General features: G+C 41.4%; 1 protein-coding gene across 1 annotated transcript; it reads right to left on the minus strand.

Moving 5' to 3' along the window:
- Positions 1-539: 539 nt before the first annotated feature.
- On the minus strand, positions 540-11,768 carry LOC120308938 (collagen alpha-1(VII) chain-like). Its single transcript, XM_039345658.1, has 9 exons — positions 11,190-11,768; positions 9,709-9,786; positions 9,147-9,200; positions 8,152-8,200; positions 6,753-6,785; positions 6,154-6,249; positions 4,773-4,892; positions 2,277-2,456; positions 540-2,165 (listed from the first exon to the last, which is right to left on the minus strand). The coding sequence occupies exons 2-9, from the start codon at positions 9,730-9,732 to the stop codon at positions 2,131-2,133; spliced, it is 591 nt and encodes a 196-aa protein (XP_039201592.1). The 5' UTR covers positions 9,733-9,786; positions 11,190-11,768; the 3' UTR covers positions 540-2,130.
- Positions 11,769-20,891: the final 9,123 nt, after the last annotated feature.

Here is a 20,891-nt window from a genome sequence, read left to right on the forward strand (position 1 = left end):
CTAATCTTCGGGATATTGGAGAAGAAATCTTCATTTCCACCAGGTACTTAAAAATGGCATTATATTTCCCAATTGGGTACACTGAACATCTTCTAAAATTAAACACATTCAATTTTTCCAGTTTTGTCTTGTCAACTTTTTAATTTCAAATCCTTGTCTTCCACAGTCTTCTTCAGTAAAACCATGTTCCAACTTGTCTGAATTTTTTTAAAAAATGCGTCTGGATTGTGAAATTTGAAGTGAGTTATGAAAAATGATAGAACGTCTTTTTAAAAACTAAGTGAATTAGTAACAAAGTAGAAAATGAGATCCAGCATAAATAAATTTAAAACAGTCAATGTTAGGGCTAAAGCTCTGGATTAGCACTTAGGGCCACTGCAGTATCCCCATGGTCACATGACCAAAATTCAGACACTTGGCAATTGATTCATATTTTTGATGGTCACAGTGTCCTGGGATCACGTAATCCTCTTTTGCAACCTTCTGACCAACAAGTCAATGGGGAAGCCAGATTGTTACTAACTTAACGACAGCGGTGATTCACTTAACAACTGTGGCAAGAGAGGTCATAAAATAGGGCAAAATTCACTTCAGAAATGTCTCAGTTAACAGAAATTTTGGTTTCAATTGTGGTCATAAGTCGAGGACTATCTATAGTAAAGAAAAAATTCACTGAAAATCTCAGTGAATTGCAGTGGCAATTCAAAGTAAGTTCAATTCTGTGGAAAAAAATGGGGGGAAAAAGCTTTTTTATAACTATATAGTGTAGCGATATGTGGACCAGCTCTAGTTGTCCCAGAACTCTTAGTATTTCAAAAGACATGGAAAATAATATTCTCCAAGGCATATGGCATTCTTTGTCAATGGATATGATTCAGCCTAGCTTCAATTAATTTAGTAAAATATTAGGCACATTGACAGGATGAAACAATTCTTAGTCATATAGTTGAACTTTTACTGCTCCTGTAAATGGACCACAAATTTTTCTCAATATTCAAATTTAATTTTTCAGCTATTTTTCATAATACTTTGAATTTTGCCATCCTTGCCACCATTATATTTTAATCCATGGAGTCTGGGCACAAAACAATTCAGAACTAAATCCAACGTGTGACGTTATTTTGTTCAAAAGTTGAAAGATTAAGGGATTCTAGTACTCTAAAGGCACTGGAAAACTGATGGCAGGGAAAAAGGAAATGCTTTGGGAAAAATACTCCATTCTGTGACAATTTTATTTTTGACATACAGTATTTCAGGTTCTGAAAAAGCCTGGTATTCCCCAAATTTTATTTGTTAACAATGGAATGTCATAAGTTATGAAAAAAACAGGTTAGGGGATTGCTCAATAATTTCTGCTCCTAATGAAATAAATTTATGGAAAGAACTCTAGCATTGACTGTGACTCAGAAGACTTTTGTATCTTTATGAATGGAAAGACATTTTAGCCTCTCAGACAGCCTGAGTGATACTGTCTAGTTGGCTTCTTATTAATCTAGGCCAGGGGTTCTCAACCTTGGCAACTTTAAGACTTGTGGACTTCAACTCCCAGAATTCCTCAGCCAGCAAAGTCCACAAGTCTTAAAGTTGCCAAGGTTGAGAACCCCTGATTCTAGTCCCAGAGGAATAATACATAGATCTATAAATCTGCATGTTGCTGGCAGAATCAGTTAGATCAGGCCACAATACATTCCACGTGTCATTAGTTAAGCCAGTATCAAATAAGTTAAAGAACTCTAATTAAAAATATGTCTTTTCTTTACATTATACATAAAAGATGATATGCATATATTTCCCATTCGATTAAAAAAGCACCTTAATTTAAAAAAATAAACCAAGAGCAACAAAACTACTTTTTTTTAAAAAAAAAAGAAATAGCACCATTTCTCTGCTCCAGCTGAAGCAGCCCACACACAAACGATGTACGCATAAACACACACACACTCGTATAGACATATGCACCCACAAGCACCTGTGTTGCAAGCAGTACAAAAGGCAGCAAGATGATTCTCAGGTCAAATGCTTGCCAGGCATATATCTAAGACCTTATGCATGATAAGAATGGCAGGAAGCCTAAATGGTTGCAACTCTTCCTTTTTTCAGTACATCAGCTCTCCAAACTCACTTCAACATTTATACAGTTTGGTTTCTATCCACTGTGCCATTAACTGTCAAAAGAAAGAGAGAGAGAGATGGTGAAAGATCATGGAAAACTGCAATATTTAGAACTATAAAGTGTGAAAAATATGTACTTTGTGGGATGCTTTCCCAACTCCTACCTATATCTGCCTGGGGCTTGCAGTAAAGCTCACAGTCCTCTTTGGAGCTGAAGCGGTTGGAATTTCCCCCACAGCCACTGTAGAGAAAGGGCCGACATTCCAATACTCTCTGGTTATAGTACCATTTTAGGGTGTATTTGCTGCACTGGCCCTGTTCCAGACGCAAGGTGCACAGGTCAGCTGGGGAAAAAATAACAGTGAGAATGCAATAGGCCAATGCATTAGCTTATCTAAGATGCAAAAGTGCTAATGCTAGTTTAGGCATTACACTTAGCTGAAATTCAACAGAAATGTGGACCGTTCTCTCTAATACTCTAGAAATAGTTGTACTATAACTACAAGAATAGGCTGGAAAAAAAGACAGAATGCTGGTAATTATACCCAGTTACACTTTGCATACTCCCAGTTAGCTATTTCAGTCTAAAGCAGTGGTTCTCAACCTGTGGGTCGGGACCTCATTTGGGGTTGAATGACCATTTCATGGGGGTCGCCAAACAAGGCTATCTGCCATTTTTTCCCCCTTTTCTTTGGCCACACCCCTGGTACCCGGTGATGTATAAGTGATTGGGGGTCACCACAATATGGGGAACTGTATTATGGGGTCGCGGCATTAGAAAGGTTGAGAACCACTGGTCTAAAGACCAATGGTGAGCAGTAGAAGTCTAAAGTTAATGAACTTTAACCATCCCAGTTTATGACAGTCTACATATTATCTACACACTTTATTTTCCTTCTCAAGAGAGAAACTATATGGTTTAATAAATTTACTGGCAATGAGGATTGCTTCTAACGGCACTGGTACAGAATTAAAGTTCCTAGTAGACCACAGCTTATTATTACTGTATAGAAGGAACCAATTTTTCACTAGTGCATTATGGTGGTTGCATTTATTCTGCATGCACAGGGTTATTTGCTTATCAGATGCAACATAAAGTACAAGAGAACAATTCAATGTGAGAAGTGCATAGAGATTGAGCCACAGGTCCTTTGTGGAGGGCTTGTACTCTTTTGGGAGCTCTTGTGTAAAAATATTACAAATATATTGATAGCTAATGCATTGGATGCAATTTCTTTCATTGGTTTCTAATGCATTGGAAACAGCTTCCCTTCATGACTATGACTCCCATCAAGGAGGCAATCCACGAATAAAGATTTATCATAGCAACACTTCTTAAGTTTAAAAGGGGAAAGAGAAATATAGTTGTTGTCTCAGTCTAATTTCACTACCCATTGGTACTTTCACATGCAAGACTACAAGTTGCAGAACTGAATCTTAACTTGCAAAATTTAAAAAAAAAGTCCACTTGAGATTTAGGAAAAAAGGTAACAACAGAATCAGATACTTTTAGGTGCCAATCTATTATTGGCTTCTTATATTAATTAAATACTCCCTTGGGGCATGTTATTAATTGATAGTTAATTTGTAGTGTAATTTTGCTCAGAAGATGCCAAATGCATATAAAATACATGCTGGACTTTCAATCATATGAAAAAAAATGGGTTAATTATTAGGGACAACAGTTATTCAAGTTAAACAATATTCATTGGTTGCAAAATATAGTACATCATATTCTTTTTCTCAATCATGAAAAAGAAAATTATTCACTTATAATCTTCATCTTGTTGCTCTGTTACAGTTATTTGGCTTTTACTAGATAGCAAGAACAGGAATAAGATTGTTAGGCAACTTCAGGCAAAGATTGTTTAATTCTGCAGAGAAAAATGTTGTTTAAGTTTTTTAAAAAAAATATTCCAGGATTGTTAGCTAGTGCATATATAGGACTTGTGTGAAACAATAAGCCTTCTCTTAATTGGATCCAGGCTTTCCACAGAGATAAGCAAGGGACCCTCCCAACTTGCATATTACAAGGTAGAAAATGCATTGATACTCTGTTATGCCTTTGGTCCTAAATGACTGAAGGTCGGCATTTCGTTTTACTATTTATGTTTACATTTTTAAAAAAATCTTGTTATTTTCTGTTTTTCTGCTTTTGTTGAACACTACTCCAAGATTTGCAATTGAGATAATCTAGAAATATTGTAAAATAATTAAATACATATGTAAAAAGAATAGCTTATAACAAAATTATCTTTTGTGTAAAAACTCTGATTGAGCATCACTCCTTTTAACCACATGGAAGCATCCATTTACTTTTCTTTGTAACAGAACATGGACATGGTTTTTCATTGCCCATCCATGGGATTTTGTTTTGAATTTCTTCCAGTCTAAACCAGAACGCCTAAAGTGTCGGATATGTCCCAGATCTGACCTGCTTATCTTTTTCAAATTCAGCCAAGGTCAACAAGGTAGGGTAGATTTAAAGCCATTATTTATTTCATAGAGGTTACCAAGTAGTCTATGAATGATTGCACTCTTAGTAATCACTTCCACAAGTTTCAAAAGGAGTTCAGGCTTTCAACCTTTCACTATCCACAGAATGAACCACAGGCATGCCCCAATCCTTCAAAGACACATCAGAGACTGATATAACTCACCATCCCTCAACATAGGAGTCTCAGTCCCATCTGCTACCAGGCCCTCTTCATAGTCTTCCTCTGTGTAGACATACTCATATTCAGGCTTACTTAATTTCAATATGTTTCGTTCCTGGCTCCCTATAAAACAGAGATAGTGGATTCAAAAGATCTTGAGTAAGGAAGACTTGATGGCAAGGAAGGAATAACAATTATGTTGAGTCCATGAGGTAGGGCATACTTAACAACTGTATTCCTAGAAAGGAAAATTTATTTATTTATGAAGGTATTAAATTTGTAGGCCACCCAATACCAAAATGAGTTTACAGATTAAAACAAAAAAGGAAAACAGCATTTTAAAAAGTGCAGCAATTGTTAGGGGGAACAAATCCTTTCCAGCCTAAAGGGCCCTGTCACAAGATCCAGGAAAAGAGGCAGATTTTCAATGCTGTTTAAATACAACCACAATGGAGGGCTAACAAGCCTCAGTGGGGATGATTTTCCAGAGGGCTGGTGCTGCAGCAGAGAAGACATGCTCTATGGATCCCATCAAGTGACATTACAATGAAAGAGACATGAAGCATGCTAATGTTGCTTGATCACATGGGCCAGGTAGAAACCATGAAAGCCAAATGGCCTTTTAGATAACCTGGCACTCTGCCATGAAGGCTTTGTAGGTGATAACCGGCACCTTGAATTGTAGCTGGAAGCCTACTGGTAACTACTGCCGCTCACAGAACAAAGGTGTTAGATGGGCATAAGGAAACCTATTCAATATTGCCCATGCTGCTGCATTATGGACCAGCCACAGCTTCTGAGTGATTTTCAAAGGCGCTCCCAGATGATTCTAGGGCACTATAAATTATGAATGTCAATTGGCTTGATGGCTACTTTTTTCTGCATTTTTATGTTTCTTTTTCATTTTATATTATTGTATCTGACATATTATTATGAACTGAGCAATATTACATTACCACTACTTATTCTTATTTCTCCTGGCTTTTATCTATAGAATGGTATATGCAACCCACCTTCCTTTTCATAAGCTATTATAGCAATAGCACTTAGACTTATACACCACTTCATAGTGCTTTATGGTACTCTCTAAGTGGTTTACAGAGTCAGCATAGTGTCCCCTGAGTCCTCATTTTGTTCCAAGTAGAACAAAGCTAATCATATCCTTCCTCTTGTTTCCAACAAAAGAACAGATTGTCAGTGTGATAATGCCTGGCTTGCAAAGTGCACCCTACTTTGGAATTCCAAAATGGACTGAAAGGAAAAAGTGAAAATACTTAATTCTTGCCAGGAGAATATGACAACAAACATTTTATGCATAATAATATCAAGTAGCCTACAATGAGTGCAAGAAAAAAAAAGCAAAATACTAAGAAACAAGACTCACCTTCCTCTTCCTCAGCATGGGACAGTTTAAGCACAGGGATTATTTGAGCTTTAACAGGTGAGTATGGCTGGTTGGATGGATCATTGGGGAGATTACCTGGGAAGAAGAAGCCACAATGCAAACCTAAATAGACACATAACTGCCATAAAAATAATTAGCACATGTTTTGCCTCCCCACCTCAAGAGAAGAAGCTTCCAGCCAAGGTTCAAGAATCTTGACATATCTCCTTTTGACCTTTTCTATAAAAATTAGTCAGTAATAAATTATGTATGTAGAGAAGAGACAGTTCTCAAATAAAGCTGATGTAATAAGTAATACAAAAAAACTTATTCTCCATGGTTTGCATCTATGTCATTACTGATTGAAAGAATACTGATTTCACGCATACTCATGGGTGCTAAATGTTTGTAAACTGTACACAGTTCACACCTTTCTTTACAGTAGATTGGCTCTGTCTGCTCTGTTGAATCTGTATTAATCAAATGTTCTGCATATCTGGGTATATTTATCAGTGATATATTGAACACCTATTTATTAATGTCTCAGATTACAAGTACTGCAGACAGGAAGACAGTTCATAATAATCCAAAATACTTACGCCGTTCAGAAACAGAGAACTGGCTTCCACAAGCTGAAATGACAAACAGAAACAATCCATGGCTACGGAGATTCTCAGTCATCCAGATCATAGTTGTCCCAAAGATGCTTTTTCACAAGGCAGCTGGATTTTCTTGTTTTTCTTGGAAGATGCTTTGCTTCTCATCCAAGAAGCTTCTTTAGCTCTTTCCCCACCATCCATTCCCCACCATTCAGTCAGAGCTGAAGAAGCTTCTTGGATGAGAAGCAAAATGTCTTCAAAGAAAAACAAGAAAGTCCAGTTGCCTTCGGAAACAACCCATTCACCAGGACACTCATTCTACGATGAGACTGCCCACTAGTTTTTAAACAGAAATGCAGTTCTAGATGTGGGATAAGGGCCACCATTTTTTTTTCAGAGGAAATTTGGGGAAGCTGGATTTTTGTTGCAATTTGAATGCTGCAACTTTTTATAACCAGGACAATAGATGTCCTTTTATCTCCCTTCAGGTCTAATTTGTTCCTATTGCTTAGACAAGTGTTTCTCAATGTAAGCAACTTTAAGATGTGTGGACTTCAACTTCATGTTGGCTGAGGAATTCTGGGAGTTGAAGTGCATAAATCTTGAAGTTGCTGAAGTTAAGAAACACTGAGTAGACTGAGGCAATTAGGGCTTTCAGTAGTTTTTCAGTTCATGTCCTATTTTCTTTTGTCTTTGAGCTGTGCAGTTCAAGTTCTCAATAATTTGTTCTTTCTTCAGAACGGCGGGGGTCTCATAACTTAGCTATAGATAGATTTTGATAACTTAGATTTTTGTATCATGATGTTAGTTCCTAAATAAAGCCTATTATTTTCTTTCACATAAGTATCTTTCTCAACAGTACTTTCTTACAAGTTACACTTTGAGGGATTCTTCTTTACAAACACTGTTTGTCTTGTGAAAAACTTCATGTTTGATTTCCCAATTTTTTTCCCTACAGAAATTGTCTCTAGCTGCCTCTTGTGTGTACTCTATAAAAAACAAGGAAGAAGTATCAGATTTGTTTTCCTCAAAAACAACTAGATATGGTACAGGATTTTGAATAGCCCTGGAGGAAACAATACAACATCCAAAATCTTCCCCACTGCTGCAAAAATGTCTGCAATTTCCCCAGTAAGTACACATCCAGTTTTTAAAAAATGAAATGGATTCTAATCCCAGATTTCTATCCCACTGAGTGATTTGGATCAAACAGCACACTCCTAAAAAGAGCATTTGAAAAACACAAGGTATAGCCATCCCATTGAACAACTATGCTTCAGCATTGTCCAGGGCAGCTATAAGCTAAATTGTTTACAAGAAAATGAGAATATGGATATGAAGAGTCTAGAGGGAAAATGGCAGGGTTGAAGAGTCCAGTTAGCTTTAGGGGAGGCCTTACCACAATGTTGACTCATCTCTTGCCTGACAAATTGTCGGACCTCTTCTTCCTGCAAAAAGCAGAAAGCAAATATTAACAAGCTAAACTGCTCTTCATTCATTTATTTATTTACTGAGTGCACAGATACCCCGCCACAACCCAGATGGACCCTTGACAGTTTATTACAAAGCAATAATACATTTATTTCTTAGACTTAAAATATAATATTAGTTTACTTTATGACTGTTTGTTTACTTATATTGTGCATCATTACCCGAGCAAAAAATAGCAATAAAAACTGCAAAAAAGACCCACATAAAATCATAATAAACACTCCCTATATCCCCTCAACTACATCGCCACCATATCAATATACAACTTTACTGAGATCTAGCCTCCCTGTGCCACAAAGCTTGTGGGAGGAACCAGCTCTTTGAGGCTTTCTAGAAGGAGAGAAGGATAGGGGCCTGCTAAATCTCAAGGGGAAGGATATTTCAAAGGGCAAGGTCTGCTCCCAAGGCGGTGCTCTGTCTAGTCCTCCATAAATGTGGGGAATAATCCCCTCCATTTCCTTCATCAAAACCAGTGTTTCTCAACCTTGACAATTTTAAGGCATGTGGACTTCAACTCCCAGAATTCCACAGCCAGCAATGCTGGCTGTGGAATTCTGGGAGTTGAAGTCCACATGCCTTAAAATTGTCAAGGTTGAGAAACACTGATCAAAACCTTCCAAAGCAGCATCCATGTCAAAGCAAAAAAAAAAAAAAAAAAAACAGAAGAGAGACTTCTAAAATGTGAGCAATCAAGAAGAGTGCTTAATTAAATGTAATTTTTGGCAAAGAAAAAACGAACTGCTACTGCAGCCCCTTAAAATGAATTTAGGAATACACAAATCCCAATCCTGATTTAGGATTCTGATTCAGAATGTTACTGGCCTTCCGTTTCATTCATTAGTAGAAAACTGGCAAAAACAATAAACAAATGTTCTTTTCTATTGGAAAAGTCTTTTCCCTTACCGTCATGCCAGGTACTCCTTTTTCTCCTCTTAAGCCATCAAGCCCTGGATTTCCCTATCAATATGAAAACAAACCAACGAAGTTATTAAGTCAAGAGCATTTGGAGCTGAAAAATATGCTCATTTATCTGAGATATACATTTTCATTTATTTAAAAAATATATAAAGCCTATAGGTAAAATTGGATAACAGCAAAGGCAAATGAGCTTGACATCATTCCAATTTAGACTGGTTTTACAGATAAGGCTACACCATGGATTATTAAAGAAATCACAGCAGGTTTAAATAGCATGCCCAACCACATTAAATCTTCTGTCAAACTGGATGGACATCAATGAATATGTGAACCTAAGAGTTTCTTGTCAATCTATTTGGAACAGACAAACTTCACAATTATATATAGCATAGCCAGGACATATTTGGAAAAATATTCCAGAATATCCAAGTAGCTGTTGAGTTGGAGTTTGCTCATTCCTCCCCCCCCCCCTTAATTCAGAGATAGGGATTGAGGGAAGGCAAAAGTATTCTGATAAGTAAAGATAGTTCACAATGTATTTACAAACCTGGTCTCCCCTTTCTCCAGTCATGCCCGGTGGTCCTGGCGCTCCTACAACTCTCTCACCTGCAGGGCCTCTTTCACCCTATAACAAGAAACCAAGCACATCTATCATCTCATCACACAGGACCCTCAAAGTGGGGTCATTTCATAGGGCCAGACATCCTCTCTAGCCTTCCTTACTTTCTCCCTCCCTCTCTCCCTCCCTCCCTCCCCTCCCAGAAACGGTATTTGAAGAGGTACATTTTATCAGCCTATAACACTGTGCATCACTTGAATAATGCTAACGATGTTAGTGATGATAAATTATAATACTTTGTCTTTGTGTGGAACTGATTCATACGTTCAGAGTGCTCTGGACTCACAGCACCTGTTCAAGGAGCAGGTGATACAGCTGTAGCTCACATGGTTTTGCAGTTATGTCTGGTGCACCAGTTATAACCAGTTCTAAACTGGGGGGGGGCTCTTCATAAAGCTGCTCACGTCTCAATCATCTCCCATTTGGATGACTCCAGTTCACCCTATGCAGGCTGCGCTTGATGACCCCTTGGAAGCCTCATCTGATCCAGAATGCAATGGCTCAAGCACTGATGGTCTTGCATGTAACATCTATATTTTGAGAGCTGCACTTTGCCCAGGATATCATTAGCCAAGAGCCTAAGAATCTACTTCCTACTAAAGGTTGGCATAGGAGCAAACTACTAAAGGTTGGACTTGAGAGTTAGTTGGCTTATGACTGTCCACCTCTAGAATGGAAAGGAATGAGCAAAAGAAAGAGGAAAAGGCAAAGTGTAGTCCAGCCACATTGTTCTTTTGTTGAGATTAAAATGCAATATTTGCTTATCATTTGTATTAAAAGGAGCACCAGACACAAAAGCTTCTATCAGGCATTTCTGCACAGGATAACATATAACAGGGTTTCCCGACCTTAACAACTTTAAGACACATGAACTTCAACTCCCAGAATTCCCCAGCTAGCGATTCTGGATGGGGAATTCTGGAAGTTGAAGTCCACACTCTTCAAGTTGCCAAGGTTGGGAAATCTTGACCTAGAGCAGTGGTGGCGAACCTATGGCACGGGTGCCAGAGGCGGCACTCAGAGCCCTCTCTGTGGGCATGCGCACCGTCGCCCCAGTCCTAGGCCTTCAACTAGGTTTTATAAAACCTTTTCGCTTTAGGCCTCTGCCACCGTGTGCAAAAAAAAAAAAAAAAAGGTTCAACCAATCAGTAAATTTCAACTTCTCGCGGGAAAAAAAGTTCTTGCAAAGTTGGAATTGATTGATTGAACTTTTTAGTCCTATCCAGTCTGCCGTTACCACGGCAGCCACGTCCACCCAATTGACCACACCCAGCCAATGGGCCACACCCACCCGGCACCCGACGATGCATAAGTGGGTTTTGGGTTGCAGTTTGGGCACTCGGTCTCTAAAAGGTTCGCCATCACTGACCTAGAGTTTTGACAATAACAATCAAATGGCCAATACTTACTTTCTGCCCTTGAATTCCTTCTGGGCCTTTGGGGCCAAGGTTGCCAGGTGGACCCGGAGGCCCAGGGGGTCCATCATTTCCTACGGGTCCTGGGGAACCTATAATGCCTGGAGTACCCTACCAATAGAGATTTGAAGAATTCTTACGTACAGATTTCGCTTGCAAAGAAACTTAATCCTGCTTCTGTGTGGATCAATATTCTGCTAACTAGGTTGGAATGTAGGAGTTTGTATGGAATCAGAACAGAATTTCTATTTAAACATTTGATTAATTTTTGCAGAATGGAGTATTTCAGTCTTGTTACAATTGTTTATAAATATTTTAAAAGAACAAATTTCTTTTTATTATATCATATTTTTGCAAAAAAAAAAACAACATTTGAAAGCAATGTTCAGGACAATTTTGGCTGTCAATCCTGTTGAATGTTTCTGATTTCATGCAGAGGACTATACATAAGGAAAAGTAATCTCAATTTAAGAAGAGATTGGACAGCCAATTGTCTAAAATGGTATAGGGTTGGACTAGATGACCTCCAAGGTCCCTTCCAACTATTATTATTATTATCGATCATCGCACAGTCAGCCAGATGTTCAGACTGGATTTGGCATTTTGTCTACCTATCGAGTCCTTACCCAGGACCTGGGATAGGCAGATGTGGATGTTTGATGGTATTACAGATATCGTCGCAGGATGGAAGCAGTTCCTAATAAGGCCGCCTTTTGCAATTGACTAATAGCGAATTTGTCAATGCCAATGGTGTTCAAGTGGTGCTCCAGTTGTTTTGGGATTGCACCCAAGGAGCCTATGACTATTGGTACTACCCTTGCTTGCTTTTGCCACAGTCTTTCTATTTCTATTTGTAGGTCTTTGTATTTTGTTATCTTCTCCAGTTCTTTCTCTTCTATTCTGCTGTCTCCAGGCACTGCCACGTCCACTATCCAGACTTTTTTGTCTTTCTTATCGACAATTGTTAAGTCTGGGGTGTTATGTTGCAGGTGCTTGTCTGTTTGAATTCTGAAGTCCCAGAGCAGTTTAATTTTATCATTTTCTATTACTTTCTCTATTTTATGATCCCACCAGTTTTTGCTTACAGGCAAATGATATTTTTTGCAGATCTTCCAATGCACCATTGTTGCTACTTTGTCATGCCGCTGCTTGTAATCAGTCTGTGCAATCTTCTTGCAACAGCTTACCAAGTGGTCCACTGTTTCTTCAGCTTCTTTGCATAGGCGGCACTTACTGTCTGTTGCTGTCTTCTCAATTTTGACTTTGTATGCATTTGTCCTTAAGGCTTGGTCTTGTGCAGCCAGAATTAGTCCCTCGGTCTCTTTCTTCAATTTTCCTGCTCTTAGCCATTGCCAGGTTTTATTATTATCTGCTTTCCCAGCTATTTTTTTAATGTATTGGCCATGTAGTGCTTTGTCTTCCCATGCCTCTATTCTGTTCTTCATTTGGTCTTTCTTGTAGGCCAGTTTGGTCTCTCCAGTAGTTAGTAAGCCTTCCTGATATACTAATTTCAGTGCATCTTCATCATTGTTCTTCAGATATTCTTCCAAAGCCATTTTTTCTTCTTCAACCATCTGATGTACTTGTAGCATTCCACGCCCACCTATTTGCCTTGGTAGATAAAGTCTATCAATGTCACTGCGTGGATGAAGGGCATGATTCATTGTCATTATTTTTCTGGTCTGCCTATCCATTGCTTTTAGTTCTGCTTGAGTCCAGTCCACTATTCCAGCTGTGTATCTAATGACTGGATTGCCCAGGTGTTGATTGCCTTTATGGTATTTCCTCCATTGAGTTTGGATTTTAAGATCTTCTTCACTCTCTTGATGTATTCACCTCTAATCTTTTTCTTGACTTCAGTGTGCTTGATGTTGTCAGCTTGAAGGATACCCAAGTATTTGTAGTACTCTTCCTCATCCAGACTCTTAATGTTATTTTCGTGGGGCATCTTGATTCCTTCAGTTTTCACTATTTTTCCTTGTTTGATAGTAAGTGTGGCACATTTGTCCAAGCCAAACTCCATTACAATATCTTGGCTATATATACGGACAGTGTTGAGCAGCGATTCTATTTCAGATGATGTTTTTCCATACAGCTTCAGATCATCCATGTAAAGGAGGTGGGATAGTCTAGCAGATGTTTTTGATGTTTGATAACCATGTCCTGAGTTATTCAGTATTGTTGACAGAGGAAACAGTGCAATAACAAATAGTAATGGTGATAATGAATCTCCTTGAAATATTCCTCTCTTGATATTAACCTCTCCCAGCTTTCTCACCATTGATCTGCAACTGTGTCTTCCATTGTGCCATCGATCTTTGCACAAATTTTCTGATGTTTCTACTGACTCCTGTTATTTCTAGGCACTTGATTATCCAATCATGTGGCAGAGAGTCAAATGCCTTTTTGTAGTCAATCCATGCCACATTCAGGTTGGTCTTCCTTCTCTTGCAGTTTTCCAAGATCATTTTGTCTATTAGGAGTTGATCTTTTGTTCCTCTGCTATTGGGGCGGTTTCCTTTCTGCTCAGGTGGAAAGAGATTGTTTTCAACTAGATGCTGTTGTACTGCATCAGCTACCACACCAGTTAGTAATTTGAAAGTTGTTGGTAAGCAGGTAATTGGCCTGTAGTTACCTGGTGTTGCCCCTCTTGTTGGATTTTTCATTATTAGGTAGGTTTTCCCAGTTGTTAGCCACTTTTCAATTTCTCCTCCTTGTAGTATATTGTTGAATTGCTTGGCAATGAGTGGGTGTATAACAGTTAGATGTTTCAACCAAAACCCATGCAGTTCATCTTCACCTGGTGCTGACCAATTTTTGATTTTCTTTGCTCTTTTTTCTACCATTTTTGTTGTTATTACTAGTTCTTTCATTTCAACTTCTGTTTTATTTGCATCCACTTCTTTTAACCAAGCTGCATCCTTGTTGTATTTCTTTGGGTTATCCCATATCTGCTTCCAGAATTGCACTGTTTCTTCCTTGTCAGGTACTGACTGATTCCTTGCAGTTTCTCCATTGATGGATTGGTAGAAACGTTTCTGATTGGATTGAAATTGGAGGTTCTGCCTATAGTTTGCAATTCGAGCTTCATATCTACTGATTTTCCTGGCTATAGCTGTTATTTGTTGCTTTATTATTTCCAGTGCTTCCTTGATCTTCCTTGTTTCTAAGTGGTATTTCTTGATTAGGTATTCTTTGGTCTTCTTGTTCTTCAGCTTCTTTTCTTTCATCTGTTCTAGCTTGCTTGCATGTGATCTTAACTTGCTGATCTTATTTTCTAGTCTAACCTTCCATTTTTGTGGTGCACTGTTTGTTTGTTTTTCTTTTTTGTTGATTTTACATCCCAGGTATTCTGTTATAACTGCAGCTGTGCTGTACATTAATTGGTTTGTTTCTTGCAGTGAATTGGTGCTTATACTTGCTATTGCAGTATTTGCATCTTTTAATGCTTGTGCTAGCTGTTTCTTTGGAACAAGCTTCAATGCAGGCAGCCTTATTCTGTTGTTTTTGTGCTGTTCTAGATGCTCATTATTCTTTGTTTCAATTCTTTTATTTCTTTAGTTAGAGGGTTTTGTTCTTCCTGAGGAAGAGGTGCCTGGTTTCCAAATGAGAACAGTTGTATATCTCTACTGGATTCTTTCACTGCCAACTCCCCCTGGTTTGCCTCTACATTCTGAATTACTTCTTGTAAGGCTTTGATTTCTTTGCCCTGGGTAAACCTTTGCAGTTCGTCTAATTCTGTTTCTGTAAATACTTTATTTCGTGTTATAAATCGGCGTTGATCTGCTAGTCTCTGTTCTGTTATTTCTGATTCTGGATGTTGTTCTTTCCAGAACTGGTGCATTCGTTTTAGATATCCTCTTCTTGTTGGACTTGATCTGTAGTAACAGATCATTATTTCTTTGTTTTCCATCACTGTGTATCTGCGACGGGTAAACACCTTTTCTTCCAGTAGTTCTGCAGCTGCTGGCCCTGGTTGCTCAGCCAACAGTCCTGAGTCCTGTAACCCATTTTTCACCAGATATCCAGGAACTCCAATATCTAGTGCGGACCTTGTTAACCCGGGCGACGTCCGAGCCGGTATGGCATTCTGAAATTTACGTCTCACCATATTTTTTATGGGAGAGACACTCTTTGTCTGACTCCTCTGATGAGACCTGTCCAGTATGGTTGAACCTCTGGCATAGCTCTCATCTTCCTCAGAGTACACAAGCCCCACAACCACGTCAAGGTAGTGCCTATTATTATTATTATTATTATTATTATTATTATCGATCATCGCACAGTCAGCCAGATGTTCAGACTGGATTTGGCATTTTGTCTACCTATCGAGTCCTTACCCAGGACCTGGGATAGGCAGATGTGGATGTTTGATGGTATTACAGATATCGTCGCGCAGTTCCTAATAAGGCCGCCTTTTGCAATTGACTAATAGCGAATTTGTCAATGCCAATGGTGTTCAAGTGGTGCTCCAGTTGTTTTGGGATTGCACCCAAGGAGCCTATTACTATTGGTACTACCCTTGCTTGCTTTTGCCACAGTCTTTCTATTTCTATTTGTAGGTCTTTGTATTTTGTTATCTTCTCCAGTTCTTTCTCTTCTATTCTGCTATCTCCAGGCACTGCCACGTCCACTATCCAGACTTTTTTGTCTTTCTTATCGACAATTGTTAAGTCTGGGGTGTTATGTTGCAGGTGCTTGTCTGTTTGAATTCTGAAGTCCCAGAGCAGTTTAATTTTATCATTTTCTATGACTTTCTCTATTTTATGATCCCACCAGTTTTTGCTTACAGGCAAATGATATTTTTTGCAGATCTTCCAATGCACCATTGTTGCTACTTTGTCATGCCGCTACTTGTAATCAGTTTGTGCAATCTTCTTGCAACAGCTTACCAAGTGGTCCACTGTTTCTTCAGCTTCTTTGCATAGGCGGCACTTACTGTCTGTTGCTGTCTTCTCAATTTTGACTTTGTATGCATTTGTCCTTAAGGCTTGGTCTTGTGCAGCCAGAATTAGTCCCTCGGTCTCTTTCTTCAATTTTCCTGCTCTTAGCCATTGCCAGGTTTTATTATTATCTGCTTTCCCAGCTATTTTTTTCATGTATTGGCCATGTAGTGCTTTGTCTTCCCATGCCTCTATTCTGTTCTTCATTTGGTCTTTCTTGAAGGCCAGTTTGGTCTCTCCAGTAGTCAGTAAGCCTTCCTGATATACTAATTTCAGTGCCATCTTCATCATTGTTCTTCAGATATTCTTCCAAAGCCATTTTTTCTTCTTCAACTGTTGAGTCCGTGGCGGGAAAACAGACACGAGAAGCAGCTGGAGTTCTCAGTTTCATTTATTCAGCGTTCAGCTTACAGGAAGATGGCTTCAGCCTCGCCCCAACGCCTCGCAGCCTCTTATATAGGCAACTCCCGGGTAAATGGGTTACTTTTTTCCCGCGCCAGCACCCGCGCATGCGCACGGCGCTGGCGACAGCCTGTCTGGTCCCGGGCAGCTTTGCACCTGCCCGGGACTGCCTGCAAACGCCCGAGCCGTTTGCAAAGGCTCGGGACATAACACCCCTTTCCCCCGGGCTAAAACTACTACCAACATACAACATTTATTTTATATGACATTTTGCTCCCCAGTGCTCCCACTGATTACTGGCTTTTGCCTTGCCAGCAATGTTATGTAATCTTCTAGATACTTAGGAGATTTCTTTGCTCTCTGTGACCTTCTTAGCTCTGGGTTACTGGCATAAGTCCCCTGACTGGAGGGAGGCGTGAGCCTGTTCTCTCTATTGTGCCCTGGTGTCTTCCAAGGACTGTGCCCCGATGCCTGGCCTGCTTGCTTGCCCACCGGGCTCGTCAGGCCAGGGCTTCTGTTACTTTGTGACCTGGTTGACCTACCTAGCTGTAGACCCTCAGGCCCCTTGAAGTGATAGCCGCTGCTGGGCGTCTCTGTAGAACCTCCTAGGTCAGTCCAAGACCTGTCATGAGGCTGTCCATTCCCTGAACCCCATTCTGTGTTCGGGCTCGTGTGGGTTTCTGTACTTTCCCAAAACTCAGGTGTTCCCTGATTTGTGCTAGGGTTGTTGTAGTCGGGACTTTGTTCCTCGACTAGCTCTGTGTATGTTTGACCCCCTGTAGGATTTGGGGTAAGGTCAGGCCAACCTTGTAATTGTGTGCCAGCTCTCTTGGCGGGAATGATTTGTTGGGATGCCTCCCGGGTATCCTCCGTTCTGGCGTGCTGTGTGATGTGTGTGGAAAGTGAGTATTGCCCCCGGGGTAACTTTTCCCTGGCTTGAGTAGGCGTGAGTGCTGTGTGTGGGTATGAGCTCCATGACTTTCTTTTTCGAGCAATTGCCGAACATTGGACGAGCCCGTTTGTGATCCTAGTGGAGGTGGGCAGCAGCTCATGCTCCTCCCTTTGCTCTAAAGGGTCCCCCCTCCCCCCTGGAAAAGACCCAGGAGTCTCATCTGAAAGATCCCGCCTAGGGCGGAGTTGGTCGATGTGCCGACGCAGGACACGACCGTTGTCCAGGCAACCTCGTAGGAGAGAGGGCCTGTGACCCTGGAAATAGAAGCGGGGACCCATGTATGACCAGGCCCGTAATTGCGAGCCCAAACCGGGGCACCCACAAGTAGTTGTCTAGGTGCCCTAGGATGTGAGGTAGATGAAGGCAGTCTGTCCGTATGCAACCGGTCAAGTCTAGTAGTAAGTTGGCGCCCCCAACGAAGTTCAGCTGGACTTCTCCCTGTAGAAGTGGACGGTGTGGTGCGATAAGAAAGGAGAAAGTCAGCCAACCTGTGATGCAAGTCCCCGTAGGTGAGTCTCTTCAAGGCGTCCTTTGCGATGCGCACCATGCGTTCCGCCATACCGTTGGTGGATGGGTGAAAAGGCGCAGACGTGGCATGACGAATCAGGTTTGCCTGTAAAAAGCTTGAAATTTGGAGGGGTGATTGATGTGGCCGTTGTCGACACAATGACATCTGGCAGCCCGTGTGCAGCAAAATCCCCCTCAGTACCTGAATAGTTCTTTGCGTGTGGTGGATGAGGACAGGCACAACCTCAAGCCATTTTGAATGGCTGTCAACAAGGACCAAGAAGAACTGGCCCTGAAAGGGCCCAGCGTAGTCAATGTGCACCCTAGACCATGGGGACTGTGTTTCCTCCCATCTATGCACAGGAGCTTGGGGCATCTCTGGGCGAGATCGTTGTCACAGGTGGCATGCGTGTACCTTAGCCTCAATATCTTTATCTAAAGCAGGCCACCACAAGTGGCTGCGTGCAAGAGCCTTCATACGAACAATGCCAGGATGACCCTCGTGGAGGGATTCTAAGACCCTAGTCCTCATTGAGGTGGGAATGACAACTCTGTTTCCCCAAAGCAGACAACCCTGAGAAAGGGACAGTTCGTTCCTTTTGGACCAGAAACTCTGAAACTCAGGACTAGGGCAGTGCTCAGGCCACCCGGACAGGACCCAGGAGCGGACACGTGAAAGTGTGTGATCTGTACCTGTTTCAGCGGTAACATCCCTGGCACTAAGAGGGAGCTCGGGCAAGGCTTGGATTGATAGAATGTTGACAGCTGGCGCGGGGTCAGCTTCTACTACTGGCAGAGGCAACCTACTGAGGCCATCAGCATGGCCCATTTCTTTCCCAGGCTTGTGGATTAATGAAAAATCATATGCAGACAAAAAATAGACCACCTAAGCATTCTAGGGGAAATGATGTGGGGAGTCTGCTTACGTGTGGTAAACAGTCCCAGCAGAGGCTTATGGTCAGTGAAGACCGTGAAATGCCTGCCATATAGAAAATCGTGGAATTTTTTAATTCCAGCAACAACAGCCAGAGCCTCCCTGTCTATCTGAGCGTAGTTGCGCTCGGCAGAAGACAGTGTTCTGGAGTAGTATGCAATAGGAACCTGAGTTCCATCAGACCTGAGGTGACTCAGGACAGCTCCAACCCCGTAGGGGGACGCATCACAAGCGATGCACACAGGGAGAGACTCGTTGAAATGTGCAAGAACACTGTTAGAAGTGAGCAAGGCCTTGACTTCTTTAAAGCAAGCCTCATGTGCTTGTGACCACAGCCACACAGCTTGTTTGTCTAGTAGCCTGTGAAGAGGCTCAGCTACACTAGCTTTATGTGGAAGAAAAGAATTGTAGAAATTCAGGAGGCCTAGGAAGGCCTGAAGTTCGGCCTTAGACTTTGGCCTGGGTGCATCTAAAATAGCAGTTAGTTTGGATTCAGCAGGATGAATCCCAGCAGCATCAATTTTGAATCCCAGAAATTCAGTAGAAGGCACCCCAATCTGGCATTTGTCTTTTCTGAGCTTGAGGCCTGATTTCCTGAATCTTAACAGGACAGCCCTAAGACTTTCAGCTAGAATGTGTGTGGAGTCTCCTGCAATCAAGACATCGTCAAAGTAGGGGCAGACCCCTGGTATACCTCGTAGTGTGTTTTCCATTACGCTTTGGAAAATCCCAGGAGCGACATTCACTCCAAACTGTAGCCTTTTTACCTTAAAGGCTCCCCTGTGGGTCACAATGGTCTGAGCTATAGCAGCATCATCATCAACAGGCAGCTGTTGATATGCTTGAGCTAGGTCAAGCTTTGCAAAACCACGCCCCCCCTTGAGAGAGGCCAGGATGTGACTGACCACAGGAACAGGATAGGCATGTTCTCCTGCAATGCCTATTGAGTGTGCATTTGTAATCCAGCACAATGCGAGTCCCCATTTTTGCCTTTAGAGGCGTGACAATGGGGTCTCCCACGGGCTGGAATCACAGGTTCTAGATTCCCTGTTGGATTAGTTTGTCTAATTCAGTGTTCAATCTTACTTTTTAAAGAAAAGGGACCCTTCTTGCTTTAATCCTATGGGAGTGACAGTGGGGTCTAGCTTTAAGGACACAGGTGTTCCTTTGAATGTGCCCAGCTGGGGGCTGAAAACATCTGCAAATTCTTTGCAGACTTCCTGTAGGTCGAGTGTTTGTAAGCTGTTGATTCCTGTGACGTGTATCCCCAGGGCCTCAAACCAATCGAGTCCTATGAGACTCGTTCGTTCACCCCCTACTACTAATAAGTCTAGTGGACCTTCCAAACTCTTGTATTGCACGTTAAGGGTGGCCTCCCCCTTAACACACACTCTTGAGTTCTGAAAATCTGTTAATACAATATCAGAAGGCCCTTAACTTGGCCTTAGACCCACTTCTGGAACAAATCTTCCTAAATGTATGCAATGAAATGATGGAAAGGGCAGAACCTGTGTCTAGTTCCATAGATAATGGAACCCCTTGTAGCTTCACGTTGAGTGACAGCTTTTTCTTCATGGGCTTGTGTGTGCCTGTCCTACAGATGCTTCGTCGCGAAGCGCAAAAACCTACCCTATTCTGGCTGGGGAGTCTGGTACCCTTCAGGCGTTCTTCTTGGGGTTGTGCCTTTCGTCGGCCCAGGCACACAGCTGCAATGTGCCCTTGTTTCCCGCATGCCCGGCAGGTAGCAGAGCGGAACTTGCAGTCGGTTCTCCTGTGGCGACCTCCACAGCCGATGCACTTGAGCGGAGCCGAAGAGCTTCCCTTCTGGTTTTCTTCCTTCGCGGGGTGTAGACGGTCGACTTCCTCATCCGGATCCTCCTCGGAGTTTCGTTGGACGTCTTCCTGGTGCACAGACGCACCCTCTGCACTGCTTCTGATCGGCCGCATGTTCTTGACGG

The sequence above is a fragment of the Crotalus tigris genome, unplaced genomic scaffold (genome assembly GCF_016545835.1).
Source record: "Crotalus tigris isolate CLP2741 ecotype Arizona unplaced genomic scaffold, ASM1654583v1 scf7180000017969.2108049, whole genome shotgun sequence".
Lineage (NCBI taxonomy): Eukaryota > Metazoa > Chordata > Lepidosauria > Squamata > Viperidae > Crotalus > Crotalus tigris.